Consider the following 17,949-nt stretch of genomic DNA (forward strand, 5'->3'; position numbering starts at 1 on the left):
CCCCCTGAGGGGCAGCTGAATTCCTCACTTTTAATATAAAATGAGGTAGAGTGATGTGGATATGGGTCTGTTCTCCAGTTACAGTGTGCACATGTTAATAGAAAGCAGACTGTAGCGGAGAACACCTGCACTGAAGTTACTTGAATAGAAAACATGGAGCTTGGTTTTGATTGATTTTTCAGGGTGTACATGTTTGAGGGAGGTTGTTCTGTGGCTTTTTTGTGTTGGGTTGGTTTGGGTTTTTGTTTGGGGAGGGGTAGGAGGTTGGTTTGCTTTGCTTTGCTTGTGGGGTGAAGGGGGGTTAAACTTCCTAGAACACAGCCTTAAACCTTAGTGCAATAGATCCTTAAGAGCGTTGCAGATGTGACTCCACTCCTTGCCTGCAGGATGTAGACTGGCCAGACCTGCATGCAGATGGCTGTCAATTGCCTCAGATATAGGTGGGAGGAGAGGGTGGTTTTAGCTGCCACTGATGAACATCAGACTCCCAACATCCGATGACAGGTTGCTATTTCACGCTCTATGGTTTTGTTTCAACAGAAATTCAGTATGTTGTGTCGCTGAATGATTTTTGTCTTCTCTAGATAGGTGAAACCATTGCATTTATGGACTGAAAGCATTTTCATATGCATACAAAGACATGTCTTGGTTTATAGTGAATGTCTGAGATTTATTGGATAGGAACTGCGCATCATGCACCAGGAAAGGAAAGAATTCTGCCATGAGTAACTTTCACAATCATTTAGATAGATCATGAATCTGCTTATATTAGCTTTCAGAGTGCAGCGTTTCAGTGATCTTTGTACAAGATGTTCATGATAATGCTTATGCTAAGGAAAAATATCTCTGCATTGGCAGTCATTACTGTAGGACATGCTGGCTAGTATTTTCTGAAGTACGTTGCAAGTGTAGTGTAGCGTTCTTTATTCCCTTTGCAAACTGACATTGGTTTGGGGGACAGGAAGTGAATAGAGATATTTCTTCTCATGAATGAATGCCACAGGTGTCTCTTCAGGGAGTTCAAACGTTTGAGGAAAATTGAGAGGAATACAGATGACAGCTGAAATAGCCTTTGAAATGTTTATTACAATGGGACTTTTCCGCTCAGATTCCTTTTGGAAACAAGTACTTAGTATTCTGGTAAGCAAAGTGAGGAATCCCTTCTTACTGGAATAAGACACTGTTTGGCTTCCCAAAGGCAAATTGAGTTTTATTCTTGAGATACATTCATTCTGCTAGTTGCCACCTAATGTTTCCCCTGTTCAGGTGCTTGGACCATCTTTGATTGATATGAACATTAAAAGTTACTGCTGTTTTCATATGGTATCTAGGACTCTCAGTCAAGAATCAGTCCTATTATACTGAGTGCTGTAGAGATAGTCCCCACACACTTTGCAGTTTGGGTGTTTGGATGATGATGCTGAGTAATCTTTACCAAGAAATTTAGGATGTCATGACTCATCATTGAAAAATCAGGATTGTGGAGAGTACAATACCTCACTGCTTCTCAGTAAAATAGTCTTGACTCAGACAGTAATAGGTTAATTGTGACATCCAGAAATTAATCCTAATGATACCCTTTAGGAGTCATTATCACATGTGGGGTTTTCTTTGTGATATTTATAACTGTAATCTTTGGTCTCGAAGCTCATGTAACTGTTCAACCCAGCAAAAGAGTTCAGAAAGGTAATATCTTGCTTCGTCCTTAGGCTTTGCTAAAAGTAGAATTTTCAGTTCTAGTTCAATCAGTCAAGCCCCTGCCATTTTCAGGCATTCTTCCAATCTAACACAATTTGAATGTCAAGTGTCTTGTGTTTTGTGCTCACAAGGCCCACAGGAATGTCTAGACACACACACAAAAATAAAAGAAGCTGCATGTATCATAAGAAGCATATCTTCAAATATATCAGATGGTGTGTTCTTTTTCTTTTCAGCTCTTCTGTGCCTAGACTGAATCACGATTGTTAAACGAGAGGCTGTTCAGCCAGGTCTGTCTCTGTTCCCACCTGGAATAAATTGCATAAATTTGTGCAGCATTGTCTTGGCATAGGATCCTAAAGTATGTCTTAATTTTGCAGTGTCTGCATTGAAAGTTGCATCTTGAATGAAGTCTGTCTGTATCCCTCTCATTTGTCTGCACATTGTATCCGAGGATTTTTAATTTTTTTTCCTTCCTGTATTAATCCAGGTACCATGTTGTGTTCCTGTCACGCTTGTCTGCGTTTTGCAAAGAAAACAGTTTTTATCAGTGCTTTTTCCTAGCATAACACCTTTTTTTATTCCTGTCAATTTTATTACTGTCAATTTGAATTTAAGTGGATTATTTGAGCCTCGTAATTTTGTAATCCGAGGACAAGATATGCAAAGAATGGTAAATGATCTTGAAGGAAAGTAGCATCACTTGAATTTTGACTTAAACTGTGTCTGCTGTACACAAGTGACCTCAAGTTGCTCGTTTTGACAAGTTTGTACTGCATAGTGCAAGCGTGAAGCGACAGTTCACCTTCTGCTTGCAACCAGGGTTTCTCAAACTCATCTAGTGCCCAGTGGACCTTACATGAAATAAAAGAGTAATTTGAGAAGACTCAGGTGCGAGGTGCTGAGTCCGTAGCTCAGACCCAAAGCAGCCACATTTCTCGTCCTCTTTCATTTTTCCTTCTGTGTTGTTGAGATTTGGTGACATTGCAGAGATGGATGGTTTTCATCTCATGGAGAATATGGTTTAGGTAATCAGCCAACAAGATGAATGCAATTAATAATCATCTGTGAGTATTCACTAAGTGCCAGTCACTAGAAAGTATTCCAGCAGTGAATTATTTTTTCCTGATCCTTGTATTTATTTTAGCTCAAGATGAAAAACATGTAACATACGTACTAATTACTTTTTGCTGCTGTCTGTAGGCCTGAATACAACTGTAAGATTTCTCTGGGGTGGTGCAATTTTTTAAGTGACCTTCCATGATCAGCGGTATCAAATGATTCCTTACATATTTCTAATTCATTTCAGCAGGATGCCTAACAGTCTTCTTTTTTTTTGTTAAGGTATCCACACACATTTGTTATGCCTGAGAGGTCTATGAGATGTGTTTGGAGAGATGCTATAACAAGCTACTAAATTGAACAACCCAGGTGATAGAGGCACCATCAAATATATGAAATCATGCATTTTCCTGCCAGTTCTCTTGGTATTTCTCCTCTTTAATGATTAATTAATTAGTGGCTAATTAGCATATCACCTTTGCAATTTTAAATTATGAAAGTGACACACAGAGGAAGAGAAGACCCGTTTAGAGGTTACTTTCACCCACAGGTACTCCCATATAATGAGACAGACATATTGTCCTAGCATTTTGAGTCCTCTGGTTTGTTATTGGAAATACTGCTGTGGCCTGGCTGTGAAATACACTGTGCTAGCCTGCACCAGTCACCATGTGCTTTTTTGATTTTTAAGGTCAGATACCTGTGTAGAATAATAATAACAACAATAAAAACAATAATAATCATCATCATCATCCAAAAAACGACCTGAGGTCTTGACTAGATAACATTAAGCTGCCATGGCAACTGGTTTTCTGCTTGAGGCCTACTGGCCATGATCCAGTGATTGTATAGTCCCTGGGATTTATGATTTTTATTGCTCCATAACACATCAGTGTAAGTACTGTGAAGCTGTGTCTGTTCTTCCACCCTGTTGAGCAACTGGTAGGTTTCTTGCCCCGTTTGATAAAAAAGCACAGTATTCAAGCAAGTGGGATATTTTTTCACCATTGTCCATTTGCTGAGGCAGTGAAAACCCCCGTATAGGGTGCTTTGAGATGAGCTATGCCTGCTGTTTGCTGTGGGGATGCTGGTGCTGTTGTGTCTGTGTCCAGTTGTGCTGGCTGGGAGGTTCTCCAGGTCTTCCCCCCAGAGATAACAGAATTCATCTGTGAGGAAGGAAATGGCACACAGAGCTGCCATGGTAACTTGAGGTCAACTAAGGACCTTTTAAAAATCATTAAAAATAATTGTAGCTTTGGAAATTAGACTGTAGTTTGCCCAGAGGAGTGACCTGCGGGGGAGCAACAAACACTACCAAGAAGGGAAGGGAAGGGGCACTGATATTTGGAGGGGCATCACACTCAAATGTGAGCTGGTTTGTGAGGTTAAAGAGCAACTTCAGGGAAAACTTTCCCCTTTTCCCTTTGCACACAAAATGTGTTCTGAGGCAACAGGCGGTGGGTATCTAGGGGGGGTATGCAGGAGAAGGCAGAATAGTAAATGGTGGCCCATCTGTTTCAAGGTAACTCTTTTTTTAATGGCAGTCAGCAGCATTGGCAAGATTGCTGCCATTTTGTCAGAGAGAGGAATTTTTGTTTGTTGCAATCCATTGGAAATATACCACTTGCTTCTGTCTTGAGCAGTCCTGTAATGTAATGAGAAAAAATGGTTTTATTTTTTATTTCTTTTAATGGTAAGAAGTGACATACAGCCTAAACATATATGCCCGTGTCTCCCCTACGTTCAGCTGTTAGTTCTAAACCCCGCTTTAGTGTGGGAGCTTTAAGCCACCATGGAAAAGTGCTGACAGGGTGAATCGGTGAAGCAGATCATCAGCTTATTTGAAAGTATGCACCCATTTGGTATTTCATCAAGTTCTGGCTCTTTATGGAAACTCGAGGAGCCTGCCTTATTCTTTATTTAGTTAATTAGCTGTTTTGAGTTGGTGTTTGGGTTTTTTTTTAAGACAGCCCTCCAGTGACAGGGTCTTTCTGCCTAGGTGTACTCGAAGCCTGAGCTGCAGCCTCTGTTGTCAGCTTGTCACTTCTGCACCTCGGACAGGAGCAGAGTTGAAAGAGGGTGCAGGAAAAAAGAGGAGTATCAGGGGATAAAGTAAGCTTAAAAAAATCTAGAAAACAAAACACCTAGAGAGAGGGGGAGGAGAAGTAAAGAAAAAAAGGAAGGCAAAAAACATGAAACCTGAAGCCTACAAAGACTTTGGGCCAGGAACAGTTAGCAAAGAAAACATGTAAAAGCATCTATTCTCAATTCTTGCTGTCCTTACTGCTAACAAGGAGGGAGGGAGAAAAACAGAATAAGCTAACTTTCTTTTTTTTTTCTTCCATTTTCTAAAGATAGACTAAAAGGCAAAGCTGCTTATCTAGTTTTTACTAGATATTTAAGTCATTACTGTAGCAATAAAACTGCCCTTTAATTGCTGCACCATAATTGTAGGTATTTGTTTCTTACACTGCTTAAGGTCACATAAAAATGAATAGAGGTAAAAATAGGTTTGTGTTAAGTGCCTGAATTTTGAAACTGTTTTCTGCTAGCTATCTGCAGAGAGAGTACTTTCCCTTTAGTCTCCTGGTTTGACTGTTCAGTAGATATATTTTTTAATTACCAAATTGGATTTTAGCAGGTGTAGTCAGTTGATGCATTATGGGTATAAGAGATTAGTGTTTAATCCTTCTTTTTATTACTGTGTAGCTTGGTATACTTGGGAAAGTATTAAAGGTGCATTGCGTACTCCAGAGTACAGAAATGACATTTATTACCGAGTTTCCTTTCAGCTACTATCATTTAGAAAAAAAGCTGGTGCAGAACTCTGCAGAGGCCTATAGGCTCATCTATAGTGAAAACTGCCTTAAACAATACAGCGTAGAGGAAAAGGGAAAGAAACCTTTCTGCGTTTTAAAACAAAAGCAGTTGTCGAAATGTAAGTACTTCCCCTTCTCGAAGACGCTTATTCTCTTTTTTTCTGCGTTTTATTTTTTTCTAAAATAAAGACAAAAGGGGTGTCAAAGCGCAGAAGATCTTTGTGTCAGTGAGTGGTAGAGGCAAGGACTGAAAAGGATCAGTGAATCAGATATAATTTGGGCTCTGTTTGAGATACCAGTCCTGTGTTTTGCTGATGGCTGGTATTCCCGTTCTGAAAAGCTGCGGAGGCATTTCTATCGAATAGAAAGAACATTATCCCCATTTTCATTCTGGCATGCCTGTTAGGACTTTGTTCTGTAAACAAAGAGGATTATGGGAACTGGAAACTAGATGGCATTTTATTAAAGAACTATGCTTGTCTTTCACTGCGAATGCAAGAATCGGACCGTCTGGTGATGGGTACCTGTGAAAGAAAATACTTTAAAAATAGACCTCAGTGCTTGAGCTGGGTTTATGAGGCAGCAGTCCTCTAAGTTAGGACAAAGTATGCACAGGGCTTTACTATTTCCCATTTGCACCCTGCAACAAAATACTTGAAGAAAACCTTTCAAAATGCAGTTGTACAAATTAAGAATGAAAAACACAAGCTGTGGAAGTCGGGCGGGGGCAGTCTGTGTCCACTGACCTGCTGTTTGTAGCCTGCCAGGTCGCTTCAGAAGTACGTTGTTGTAATACGCCTATTCATGTACACAGAGCTAGCAGGCTGGGGCGTGGGGCAGGGAAGAGAATTGCCTGGAATCAACACATCAGTTGCACCAACCAGCACAAATTATTTTAGCCAGTGTATCTTGCAACTGTACAGCTTTTCCACAGTAGACTACTCACTTAGCATCTTAATGCCATAGAGTCATGTTAGTACAAGGTTTTACCTAACACCTGCTGCAGATCACCCTGGAACTGTCTCCAGTTAATGAAATAAGTGTACAGTATGAATTAAACCATAACTCTTGGAAGTCACTTTTCCTTTTAATTACTGTTTTCCTAACCGAATAGACAAATGATTAAGCAAACAGCGCAGCACGGTGATGTGGAAAGTGAAGCTTCTGTGAGTCAGATCATGAAACACTGAAAGTTGGTAAACAGCTTGAATGTATCTCCAGTTGTATCTCAATTGAAACTTCTTGGTGTGACTCTCCCCCCACCCCCTGCCCCCTTCTTGGAATCTCCATAGCCTGCCTTTCACTTGGCACCAGTTTGTAAAGCGTGTGAAGTCATGTGAAAATAGGAATTTGAAGCAAATGGCCATATTTGGCCCTCAGTAAATGGAAAAGCTTGAGGTGGTTTCGTGTGACCCATTTCGAATAGCTTTCTACTCGAGGGCTGGGGCGGCAGAACGCAGTGTTGGGCACAAAGGCAGAGGTTTTCAAAAGCAATTACTGAATTAGTAGGCTTGCTTTTCAGAAAGTGGTAAGCAGCTGCCTTTTGACAGCCAGGGTTTCTTTTAAAGTGTTGCAGGTTGTTTACTCTGAAAGGGCTCAAAACGAGTAGTGCTTTGAGATTTTTCTGGATGGTCTGGAGTATGGGATAAACTACAATGCATGAATAGAAAAGTAGAAAAGAAAAGGGGATTAGAAAAAAGATTAGAAGAACCTATTAGAAATAACACTGGTGTACTGAAGTATCTCTAAAGGATATAATGATAAATTGAATTATAATACAGGTAAGAAAGCACTGTTGTCTAAAATAACCTGGTTATATTCCATATTTATTTTGCATCAGCATTTTCTGTAGCTAATTTTCTCAGTTTACAGGTGGGAACAAGATGTTTTCCTGGCTCATGTAGACCAACCATGTATCAAAAAGTCGAAAAATTAAATCATGTTTTTAAGCTGATCTTGGGAATTTCTAAAATCAGACCCTCTTCAAAAGTGCTGCTGGTGATAAAAAACGCAAGTTAGAATGTAGTTGAGTTCTTTGTGACTATAACAGTTCCCCATGATGTCAAAACCCTACTTCTCTTGTAGATTAAAAACAGTTGTAGTAAAGGATGCCTCATGGGGATTTCACATGCCACTCCAACAAGCCATGAGCTGAAATATGAGTATGTGCACACTGTTAGTAGGGCAAACAGATCACCTTACAGATACAGAAGTAACCAGTCTGAATAAATGACTAATTTATAAAGTAGTTAATTTTTTTTTTACATGTTTGTATGCAGAGAGCTAGTCAGTTCAAGCAGAACTCTTCCATATACTTTCTCATTCTGTCAAAGGTAAAAGTGGTATCTGGTAGATATTTGTATGTAAGCTACTTTCTTATTCTATTTATTTTATCTGCTGCAGAGTGATCCTGAGTGGATTAAGTGTACCTGGGTTTTCCATTTTATGATACACTCGTAACTGTATTGCTGGAGCGCACTTGGAATTCGTTGCAATTTCCATAATGTCTTCGAAGTGAGCCTTAGCCTTGAGGTTGATGCCCAGGCATTGAGAATAGCATTCAAGAGGATGTAATAGTGTTCCAGCAAATTTACAGAAGGAAACAGACTTTTTTTGTTTGTTTGTATGCATGTGGATGTTACCTAGAAGTGAATTGGATATTTTCAAAGCACAGAAGTCCAGAAAGCAAACTCAACACAACAGTCTTGGGAGAAGAGCCAGTAACGAAAATTTTGTATTAATATTCTATATTGTACCTGATTATTTTAATGAAAAATTTATGTTAATAATATAGCCTGTTATATCTTTCTGTGCTCGGTCCTTGGGTCAAGTAATTCTGGCGTTATTTGCCTAAGATAAAAAGAGTGGAAGCGGGCTGTCAAAGAGTGCAAACCAACAGGAGTAGCTAAAAATGGGATTTTACTGTCTGAGAAAAATGATTGTAGGTAATTGAAGATTACTAGTAAGGTACATGAGGTTAGACACGTGTTTTGTAGATACTGTGAATCTTTCATCTCGTTAGACCCGAGTATGAGTGGTGTATCTCTCTTGTGCACTTTAAATGAATTTGCATGTTTAGTTCTTAGCATTTTGTACACCACACATCTATACATGTGTTGTAATTACTTCCGTGAACGAGTGTTAACTTGTTTTAATACGAGAGAGCTGTAGATTTTCATTTTACAGTGTGGTAGTCACAGAGGTTCTCTCTATTTTAAGAGATTACACTTGTCTTGGTTTTATGACAAGAAAAGACTCCTAAAATAGGACACTAATGGTCTTTGGTCTTGGGGTCTGATGTAATAGCAACGATGCAGGTTTCCTTCTGTTTAAAGACACACTGTTTTTGTAAATACTTGTGCACAGCCTTGTTTTGGACATGTATACTAATTGCATTTACACCCAGTTGCCCAAGCTGGTGAGCACATTACTGCTCTGAAGGGATGGAAGGTATTCTTTATAAAATCAATATGGTTACATCTCACATGGTGATCTAATACTTCCTAGCATTTAATACACACATAACATACCTGGAAATCTTTTAAAAAGCAGGTGCTTTTCAGAAGGTGCAGAAGATACTCAAAAGAGAAATACTTAAAAATCTGCAAGTTTTTTTTTACGGATTGTTAGATGCTTGTCTGATCGTTTATGTGGAGAATCTTCTTTAAAAAGTAGTAAGATATGATACTTAATTACTCTTTCTGTTGCACATAAAGTTGCTAGATACTCTGCAGTATGTCTGGTTGACCCTCTTTAAAATGAAAAGAATCCTTGTGATGATCTGTCAACAGAAAAGGATTTTTGGGAGGCACGGCTCCTTTCCATGTGGTCGTTAGGAAGAACATGGTTGGTATAAGCAGTCATTATTCTCAATGAAAGAAAAAAAAGTAATTCCTGTCACATTTTTCTAAAAAACTTTGCCTAAAAAACTGCAGTCAGAAATCACTCTTTGTACATACCAGTTGAACACTGAAAAATGAAGCAGAGCGATCTCAATCGAATTTACGAGACTGATAACCATGCAGTTTGGGGCGGGGGGGGGGGAGAGTAGCGACTGCACAACCTGTACTCTGTCAAGGTAATTTAATTATGGATGGTTATCCTTGAGTATAATTTGTTAATGTGTGCTCCTTGCAAAGGGAGAATAATTCTCATGAAGCATCGACGATTTTATACATTTTTACCAGGATGCTGTCAAAGGAAAGGGATTTCCATTGAATTTCTTAATATACACTTGCCTAGAGGAGGAATATCAATGAAGTGGCTAGCAGGGTGGTTGGTTTTTTCTTGGTCTTTTTCTGGCTGCTGGAGCCTGTACGTAAGGAGATGGAAGAAATCCTTCTCTTTATGAATTCAAATACCTAAAAAAATGAATATAAGATAATACCATGCAATAGGTGGGAAATCAGTTTTTATAAAATATCGCTGTAATATCTTAGTCTTTTGGATGATAATGACCGTAATAGTAATTTTAAATTTCACCTTTTTTTAAAAGCAGTAATGATCAAAGATGAGATTAGTATTCATTCTTTGCCCTGCTCCCCACTCTTCAGAAGTTATTCTGAGGAGAGGCAGAGGTAAATCTTACTCGCTCTTTGTCCTTTCGGTCAAGACACTCTTGAAGAGCCGATTTACAGAGCAGCTGTACCTGAGATGAGAGGACAGCAGAGGCACAGAGTTATGGGATATATTGCTGGGTAGGACTGTTTTTTTTTCCCTTAGTCTCTTTTATGTGAACTCTTTCTAACGGAGAGTTTTGTTTATGAGCAGAGATGACAATTAGAGGAGGCCCATCTTTCTCCATGCCTGGGCTGTGGGTTGTTCGTGCCTCTGTACCCAAGTATGAGCAGTGTTGTTTGGTAATCCAGTCATTAAGTTCTTAAATCATTAGGTGTAATCACTTCTGAGTAAACTCTGCTTGGACATTTCTTTATTTTTGCATTAAGCAATATGGAATATTAAGCTCTGAAGGTTGACTAATTGGAATTACAGAGGTAGGACTTTGATAATGATTTCTGGGTACCAGTATAGTTGTTTTAACAGGTAGTTTTATATCCGTGGCTTAGAAGCACACATTTTCTCAGTTGGCTGTTGCATTTCAATGTGCCATCATGGTAACTACCTCAAGCCACAAGGCTCACTGTTGAAAAGAGTGGGACATCACTGGGATGGTCAACATCTGGGAGCAGGACCTTCTGCTTGTCAATTTTCTCCTCTCATGTGAACAACAGAGGTTCTGTCACCTTCTCTATCTTGCAGACCATAAATCCATAGGAAAGGAAGTCAGTTATGGAAGCAGGTAGGATGGACTTGAGCAATAGGGATTGCCTAGAGAGTAATATAAATGAAAATTTACGCAAGAGGCTGAGTGTTTATTAGCATTTCAGTGAAGCACTCCTCTGCTAATGAGGAAGACCTGAGGCAACATGTACAAGGAGAACCACAGGAAGAGATCTGACAGTGAGGCTTCAGCCTTCTACCCAGGCAGATTTTTTTCTTCCTGGGTTCAGTGCTTTGTGGGACATGACATGCTCTTCTTCCCAGGGTGAGGCTGGTGTTTCTTGGAGGGAGAACTTGAAACTCTGTGAGCCATCTGGAAAGAGCAGTATCCTTGCCCAGCTTGGCAAGATCAATGTTAAGAAGGTGGATGTTTCACTTTGACAAGTCCTGTGCTTTGTCTCGTTTTTGTGTATGGTGGACCTTTGTGAAGAAATATTTTGTACAGTGTTTTCTGTCAGGAGAGAGCAAATGGGGCATTCTGGGGACTTGAAAGGGTGCAGTAAGGAAACAAATTTTACATGTCATCTGAACATTGGTTCAGTCCTTGAAGTTTGCATACAAAAACGTATGATTCTTCTCAATACCTTCCTGGAAACAGTGCATTACAGAAGAAAGCATATGATGCATGACATTTAGTAGTGATTTTTCTTGAGAGGGACCTTTAGGTTTTGAAGCTAAATAGTTTGTGCATGGTTTAGCACAATATAAAAAGTCCAATAACTGAAATGAGGCATAAAGCCTCATTTCATCTTCATCTTCACTATGTGCATTTTAGCACAACCTTGATAATGATGTTTTGCACTTCTATTGCCCATACAATCGAAGTATTTCATAATGCTTTGGAAACATTAAAGAACAATCATTGGTTGTAAAAGCACACTTTCATTTTTTATCTACTATTATTTTCAGTATCCCAGAAGATAAGTAGTAGTGAAAGCAATTGGGTAAAGAAAGCATCAACCTGTTATCAGTTCTGTTTTGTGTACTTCACATCATTATCTATACAATCGGTTTTACGGACTTCTTGTTCCAATGTGCGTCTTTCAGATGGGACAAAAGCACGGAGGCAGGGAATTAAACAATGGGTGACTCCCAAGTATGTGAATGGATGTGTGTGCTACATGAAATAGCTTAAATAAATGAAAAAGTTAAGTCTTTAACTTAGATTTTCTCTGTGAGGAAGGTATTCACTGCTGCCTCTGCCTTGTAGACAAAGATTGACAAAACTCAGAGGCCACAATGACCTACCTGAGATGATACAACTCAATTGTAGGCTGCACTGTGTGGAAAGCTAAAGACTTGTGGGTTTCTGCCTTACCCCCCTTGGCAGAGAAGGCACTGGAAGCAGAGTTGTGTTTGTGGTTATGGTTGCAATGTAGTTAAATTTGGTGAGAGTTTTTAATGGATTGACTCTACTGGATCTTTGAGAGGCTTTGAGGTGCAAATTCAGCCATTCCACTGCATACTGACTGGAATGTAGGAGAAGGAGGGGAATGGTTTTCTGGTGGAGAGGGGTGGGGAGCAGGTCTATCTAGGGTTAAAAACTTTTGTCTAGCAGTCCACAGAATGGTACTGCTGTTTTCTGGACTGACCTCTAAAGTACAAGTCTTAACTCATAATTGAATGTGATAATAGCAGCAAGAAGTTAAGTCTTTCTGCTTTTGAATATTTGTTCTTAATGCATTTTAATGTCACACTGAGTTCAAGAGGGCTGCTTTTTCATTTTTTGGTCTTCATTTTGTGTTTGGTTTGCAGTGAGGTTTCGAAGCTGTGATGGAAACAAAAAAATCCACTTTGGAAGCAGTGAGCCAGAAGATTTCAGAGTAGGTGAAGATGGTGTGGTCTATGCAGAGAGAAGCTTTCAGCTTTCAGCAGAGCCCACAGAGTTTGTCGTGTCTGCCCAAGACAAGGAAACCCAGGAAGAATGGCAAATGAGAGTGAAGCTAACCCCAGAACCAGCCTTCGCAGGGGCTTCAGAAAAGGTAAAACAACAGCTGAACACTGCCTGTAGAAATGTATCTCCGCAAACAGGCCTAAAAATAGGGATTTGGTTCTGTCATGTACCTTTCCGTGAGGCATTATATTAATGGACAACTAGTGCGTGCAAAGCTGGAGCCTCGGGAAGAATGTTTTTGTAGGCTGCTCTTCTGTAGCTTTGCTGAGGCATGGGAAGGCATGCCTGTTCCAGTGTATAGGATTGGTTTATGTTTGAGCTTTTTGTGTGTGTAGTTTGAGATTTATACCTGAATTCGTAGGACATGGTCATACCTTTTTTTTTTTCTTTTCTTAATTGCTTGAGAGTATCACAGTATTTATTCAAGTGGTTAAATATAACCACAAAACAAACAGATTTGTGCTAGAATGCATCAGTCACGTTTATTGGATGGGAGCTGTAGATTTACAGCAGTAGCAGGAAAGCATTTCTGGCAGGGAATATTGGCTTTGTCTTGTCCCTTCATAATCAAATTGGAGGTTGTAAATTATTCATGATGCCAGCACTATTTGATAAGGAAGATAGTCTCCCTCTGCTGGAAGCTGCCATAGGGTGAACCTTGTATAGAAAATCAAACCTAGCAATATACGAATAGCAAAGCATTTACTTTAGTAAAACAGTATTGGGACTACTACCATTTTCTGTTATGATACTTGCTGCCTACTGTTCTGTGCCTTCTTTTATAAATTGCTTAATTTACAAGTAAAGAACAAAATTTATTTATAGATTAACATACCTGCAATAGGTATGCATTGAAGATTTAAGCATAATGTTAAAATAGTGTGGTTACAGAAGACGTTTTTCCTGACAACACAGTGGAGACCAAAGTTGTGTAACCCTCAGTTGTTGGGGGTTTTGTTTGTTTGTTTGTTTACTTGATGATTGTTTTAAAAGTTCCAGGGCATGTTTTTTAACAAAGGAAACATAATTGTGTCTATAAAAGTTCCCTAAAAAGAGCAGATGCTTAGGTACGCCCTGTTCTTTCCAAAGGTCCAGTTCAAGCATCCTTGCCATCAGCAGAATGTTGAGTAGTGGAATGTGGCATATTTGATTTTTTAGAAAGTTTTTGTCTTAAAAGATTTGGAAAAAAGTTTTTCTCGCCCTGTCTCCAGCCTTAAGCAAGCTAGCATGGCTCTATGTGTGCTGGCATCCAAAACCTGAAATGAGTGCAGATATAGAAGGGAACAGGAGAAGGGAATGTTGACACCCAGCAGAGATTAATGCCCAGTGTGTAAAGTGGGTCATCTACTGCATCCATCATGGCTGACATAGGTTTAAAATAATTACAGCATTAATTCTATGGGATTTAATAGGGTCATAAATATTTGAGACGTTCCTTACCAGTATGTATTAAACTTCTCTTGGAACTCAAATTATATTTTAGCACACCCAGATCTAAATTTAATGTACAGTAGCACATTACCTGAACTGAAGTTCTAGCTAATGAGAAATACATAAAGGCATACTATTAAGTTCTGCAAAATATTAACTACTTTTCAGAAAGTGCAGAACAGTTTACGCAGTTAGGGCCATGTTATAAATGGTTGATAATTCCTTTTCTCCTCCAACTTGAGTAAGGAAAAAAGGAGTTCTTAAATTTTTTACCGTGCAGTTGTAAATAATACTGGTTGTTTTCATACTGAGCTGTGAATGCAAATAAAACAGTTCTGTGCACACTGAGGAAAGACAGCCCTTCAGTCAATTATGTAATTGTATTTGAGTTATTTTATAACGTATACTAGTAATTCTCCTCCTAACATGTGCTTAATTTTATCTTGTACCTGGGAAAGAACCAAAAGAAAATTGAAGACATCATATTTCCATGGCAACATTACAAGCACAGCAGCCCTCTGAAGAGGCAGAAGAGAGACTGGGTTATTCCTCCAATCAACCTACCAGAAAATTCCAGAGGACCTTTTCCTCAGGAATTAGTTAGGGTAAGGAAGTTAATAGAAATGTGGTTTCAGTGTCCCTCAGAGACCTCTTGAAGGGATTTTGAGTGAGTGATGTCTGGTTCATAGTCCAAACATTTATCAAAGTATTTTGGGCTGTTTTCTGTTGCTACCACTATGTGTAGAGGACTTGGCTGCATTTATTGGTTTATTTTAAAGGTGTCCCTATGCTCCTATACTGGCAGAAGGTGACCTTGGTTCAGGTGGTAAGTGCTGTGATAACTTCCCGAAGTGGTTAAGGAGGATCTTTGCCAGTTCAGGAGTTCTCCAGTCTTCTGCACTAGAATTTTTTCACCTAGGAAAGGGTGTGGGGGTGATGGGGAGGAGGAGTGCACCAGCACGAAGGAGGAGATGGGATGTGAGGGGTGAGGACACCAGCTGCTCCAAACAATTCCGGAGCACAGATGTGGCCAATGCCAGGAACCCAGCATGGGGGAGGACTTCCAACCACAGTACTGGCTGGTCATCATCAACTTCTTTGGAGGAGTTAATGGAACTTGGTAATCATTAGCCCAAGTTAATAGGGTATAATTTTGCTCTTTTGTTGATGTGCTGGTGAGTCACCTGCTCCTCACAGATGCATCACCCTTAGTTTTTATCTCCAGAGATGAGAACAAAGTTGAGTCTTCAAACAGAAACAGCTAGTTTCTAAACAGCTACTGCCAGTAGTGGAAGAGAGTAGCTTTGCTCTGGGAAAATGCTGTGTAGCGGGGGGTGGGACACCCAGACTTCTTGTTTCTCATGTAGTTTTATGATAGCTTTTTTTTTTTTTCCAAAATCTGAACAATTCTGTTTAAGAATACTTAACTTGGTTTGGTTGAATACAATTTAACCAATTGTGAGAAACAAGCAAGAATAGTTTTATGTTCCTGAAAATTTACTTACCAGCTTTCTGACAAAGAGTTGAAAACCTCAAACTTACTTCTAACTTTATACCATTTCCAGAAAAATTACTTTTCCAAGTTCATCTTAAAGATATAAAAAAAAAAAAAAGAGCTGCTGCTTATCTCAGCAGCAGCCCCATCCACTGGTTATTGGTAGCTAATGTAAACATTCTCTTTTTTGACACACAGATTAGATCTGATCGTGACAAAAGCCTCTCGCTAAGGTACAGTGTGACGGGCCCAGGAGCTGACCAACCTCCAACAGGCATCTTCATCATCAACCCCATCTCAGGACAGCTGTCTGTGACAAAGCCTTTAGACCGGGAGCAGATTGCTTCTTTTCATGTAAGGGTTTAATTTACCATAAATCAGATAATCAAATTGAAGATTAACATCTGTTTCAAACACGACTTGAGCAGCCAGCACTTCAGTTTTCTATGAGATATGATTTGAAGAGTTTGTAGCAGATTTGTATTTATTGTACTTAGTAAGGCTAGCTCTTACTATGTTTAAGCCGCTTAAATACATTAATATACGTAAACAGTGATTAAAAATATTTAGATAAAGTAATTTTAAAGGACTGAAATATGGATACTGTAGCTTATATTTCAAATACAGACCACTGATCATACTGTATGTTTTTCAAAAGTTTCCTTTTAATTCAGCAACTTAAATTAGGACGTGACTGCTATTAGAATTGCAGCAGCTGTGATTTGAGAAATGGATGGGAAGGATAACCTACCAATTTTCATTTTCGGGGCAAATCTAAGCATTTTAATGGAATTGTAAATTAGGTCTGTCAGCTTATGAAAATGATATTCTTTGCTCTAAAGAATCTGACAGAGTAGACCACGGATTCCAGTATTAGTGGAAAAAAAAAGGTTTGAAGGAAAGGGGGGGGACCCAGCTGTGACCGAATGTTGTCTCTGATTTCGAGAGACCATGCTGAAATTGTTGGCTCCTAGCATGAGTTTCCAGCATGCCATGGATTAAAACACCCTTTGCCTGGATTAAAACACTCCTTGCCTTGCACTCCGGGAAGCCCTTTGAGTGCTGCTCCCAAACAGAGGAGGCAGCAGGAGGTGTCTAAGGGGAGGTGAGGGGAACGGCTCTCAGAAGAGCACGACAGCTCCAGTATCCATAAGATTTTTACTGAGAATTTGGCATTGGCGATTCAGGATTTACTGATGTAGGAATTTATATGTGTATGAGTTGTTTCCAGAGTAGGGAGTTAATAATGCCCTCTTGCTCCTTTACGGTAGCTTTGTAGCCAGAAGATATGTGTGCATGTGTATGTATCTATATAGTTATCTATCTATAGGTATCTATCTACCTATCTGTCTAAAAATGGGCTTCATGGGAACTGCTGTAGGAAGAAGTTGCTCTTTTGCCTAGCAGTTGGCAGGCTCTGGCCTGGATACATAAGTTTACATTTTCAGAAACTCCTGTGTTGCCTTTTTTTCGCTGTCCAATTTAAGATGATTTAGGTAAACCTGACTGTCAAAGGTAGTTACTCGGTCCTTTTTGACAATCAGGGCATTAAATTTAAATGTCTCAGTATCTTTGAAACTCAGTCCATAAACTTTAGCTTAATTTTAGCCTGGAGTGTCAGTGTGTTTACAGAGAGTGTTTTATCACAAACTTTACCTTGGTGTCCCAGGTAACACGAATCTATTCTATATGCTTTTTTTAATGCATTCATGTCTATTCATTATCCATAATATTGGTAAAGAATTTTTTTAAATTACACCCATGTTCATACTGTATGGATTGTTAATAATTTGCCATCTGTTTAATAGAAATCTGCGTATTTCTAGTCTTAATTCTCATTATTAAAACCAGATGAAACTAGGCATTGGTATTAATTGAAATTACATGATTGAAAATGAAGTGGTAAGTCTGCAACTTTAGAATAGTTTAGAAGTCTGAACAGCAGTTCCATTAGCAGCCTGAAAACTCAGATGGTCAGTATGAGGGGAGCAGTGGTGGATAACAAAGTACACAGAGCTAAAAATGCCTGGCTCAACACTTCTGTCACCATTACTGTTTGTGTCTGTTTGTCATACAAATTCTAATACTTCTAATGTTTTTTGCAGCTGAGAGCACATGCAGTGGATGTGAATGGAAACCAGGTGGAAAATCCTATTGACATTGTTATTAATGTCATTGATATGAATGACAATAGACCTGAATTCTTACACCAAGTTTGGAATGGGACAGTCCCTGAAGGTTCAAAGCCAGGTAATGAGTTCAAAGAGCCA

The 17,949-nt window shown here is 39.2% G+C and overlaps 1 protein-coding gene across 1 annotated transcript in view; it reads left to right on the plus strand.

Annotated features, from left to right (window-relative positions):
• The window catches only part of CDH2 (cadherin 2), a gene marked incomplete at its 5' end in the record, with an annotated part of 117,289 nt that overhangs the window by 65,100 nt on the left and 34,240 nt on the right, over positions 1–17,949 (plus strand). Inside the window, 4 exons of the mRNA XM_084260396.1 lie at positions 12,615–12,841; positions 14,643–14,789; positions 15,878–16,033; positions 17,785–17,929. Of these exons, the coding sequence (XP_084116522.1) occupies positions 12,615–12,841; positions 14,643–14,789; positions 15,878–16,033; positions 17,785–17,929 (675 nt within the window). The remainder of the gene's footprint in view (positions 1–12,614; positions 12,842–14,642; positions 14,790–15,877; positions 16,034–17,784; positions 17,930–17,949) is intronic.

The sequence above is a fragment of the Gallinula chloropus genome (assembly GCF_964237585.1).
Source record: "Gallinula chloropus genome assembly, chromosome: 2".
In the NCBI taxonomy this organism is placed as follows: domain Eukaryota; kingdom Metazoa; phylum Chordata; class Aves; order Gruiformes; family Rallidae; genus Gallinula; species Gallinula chloropus.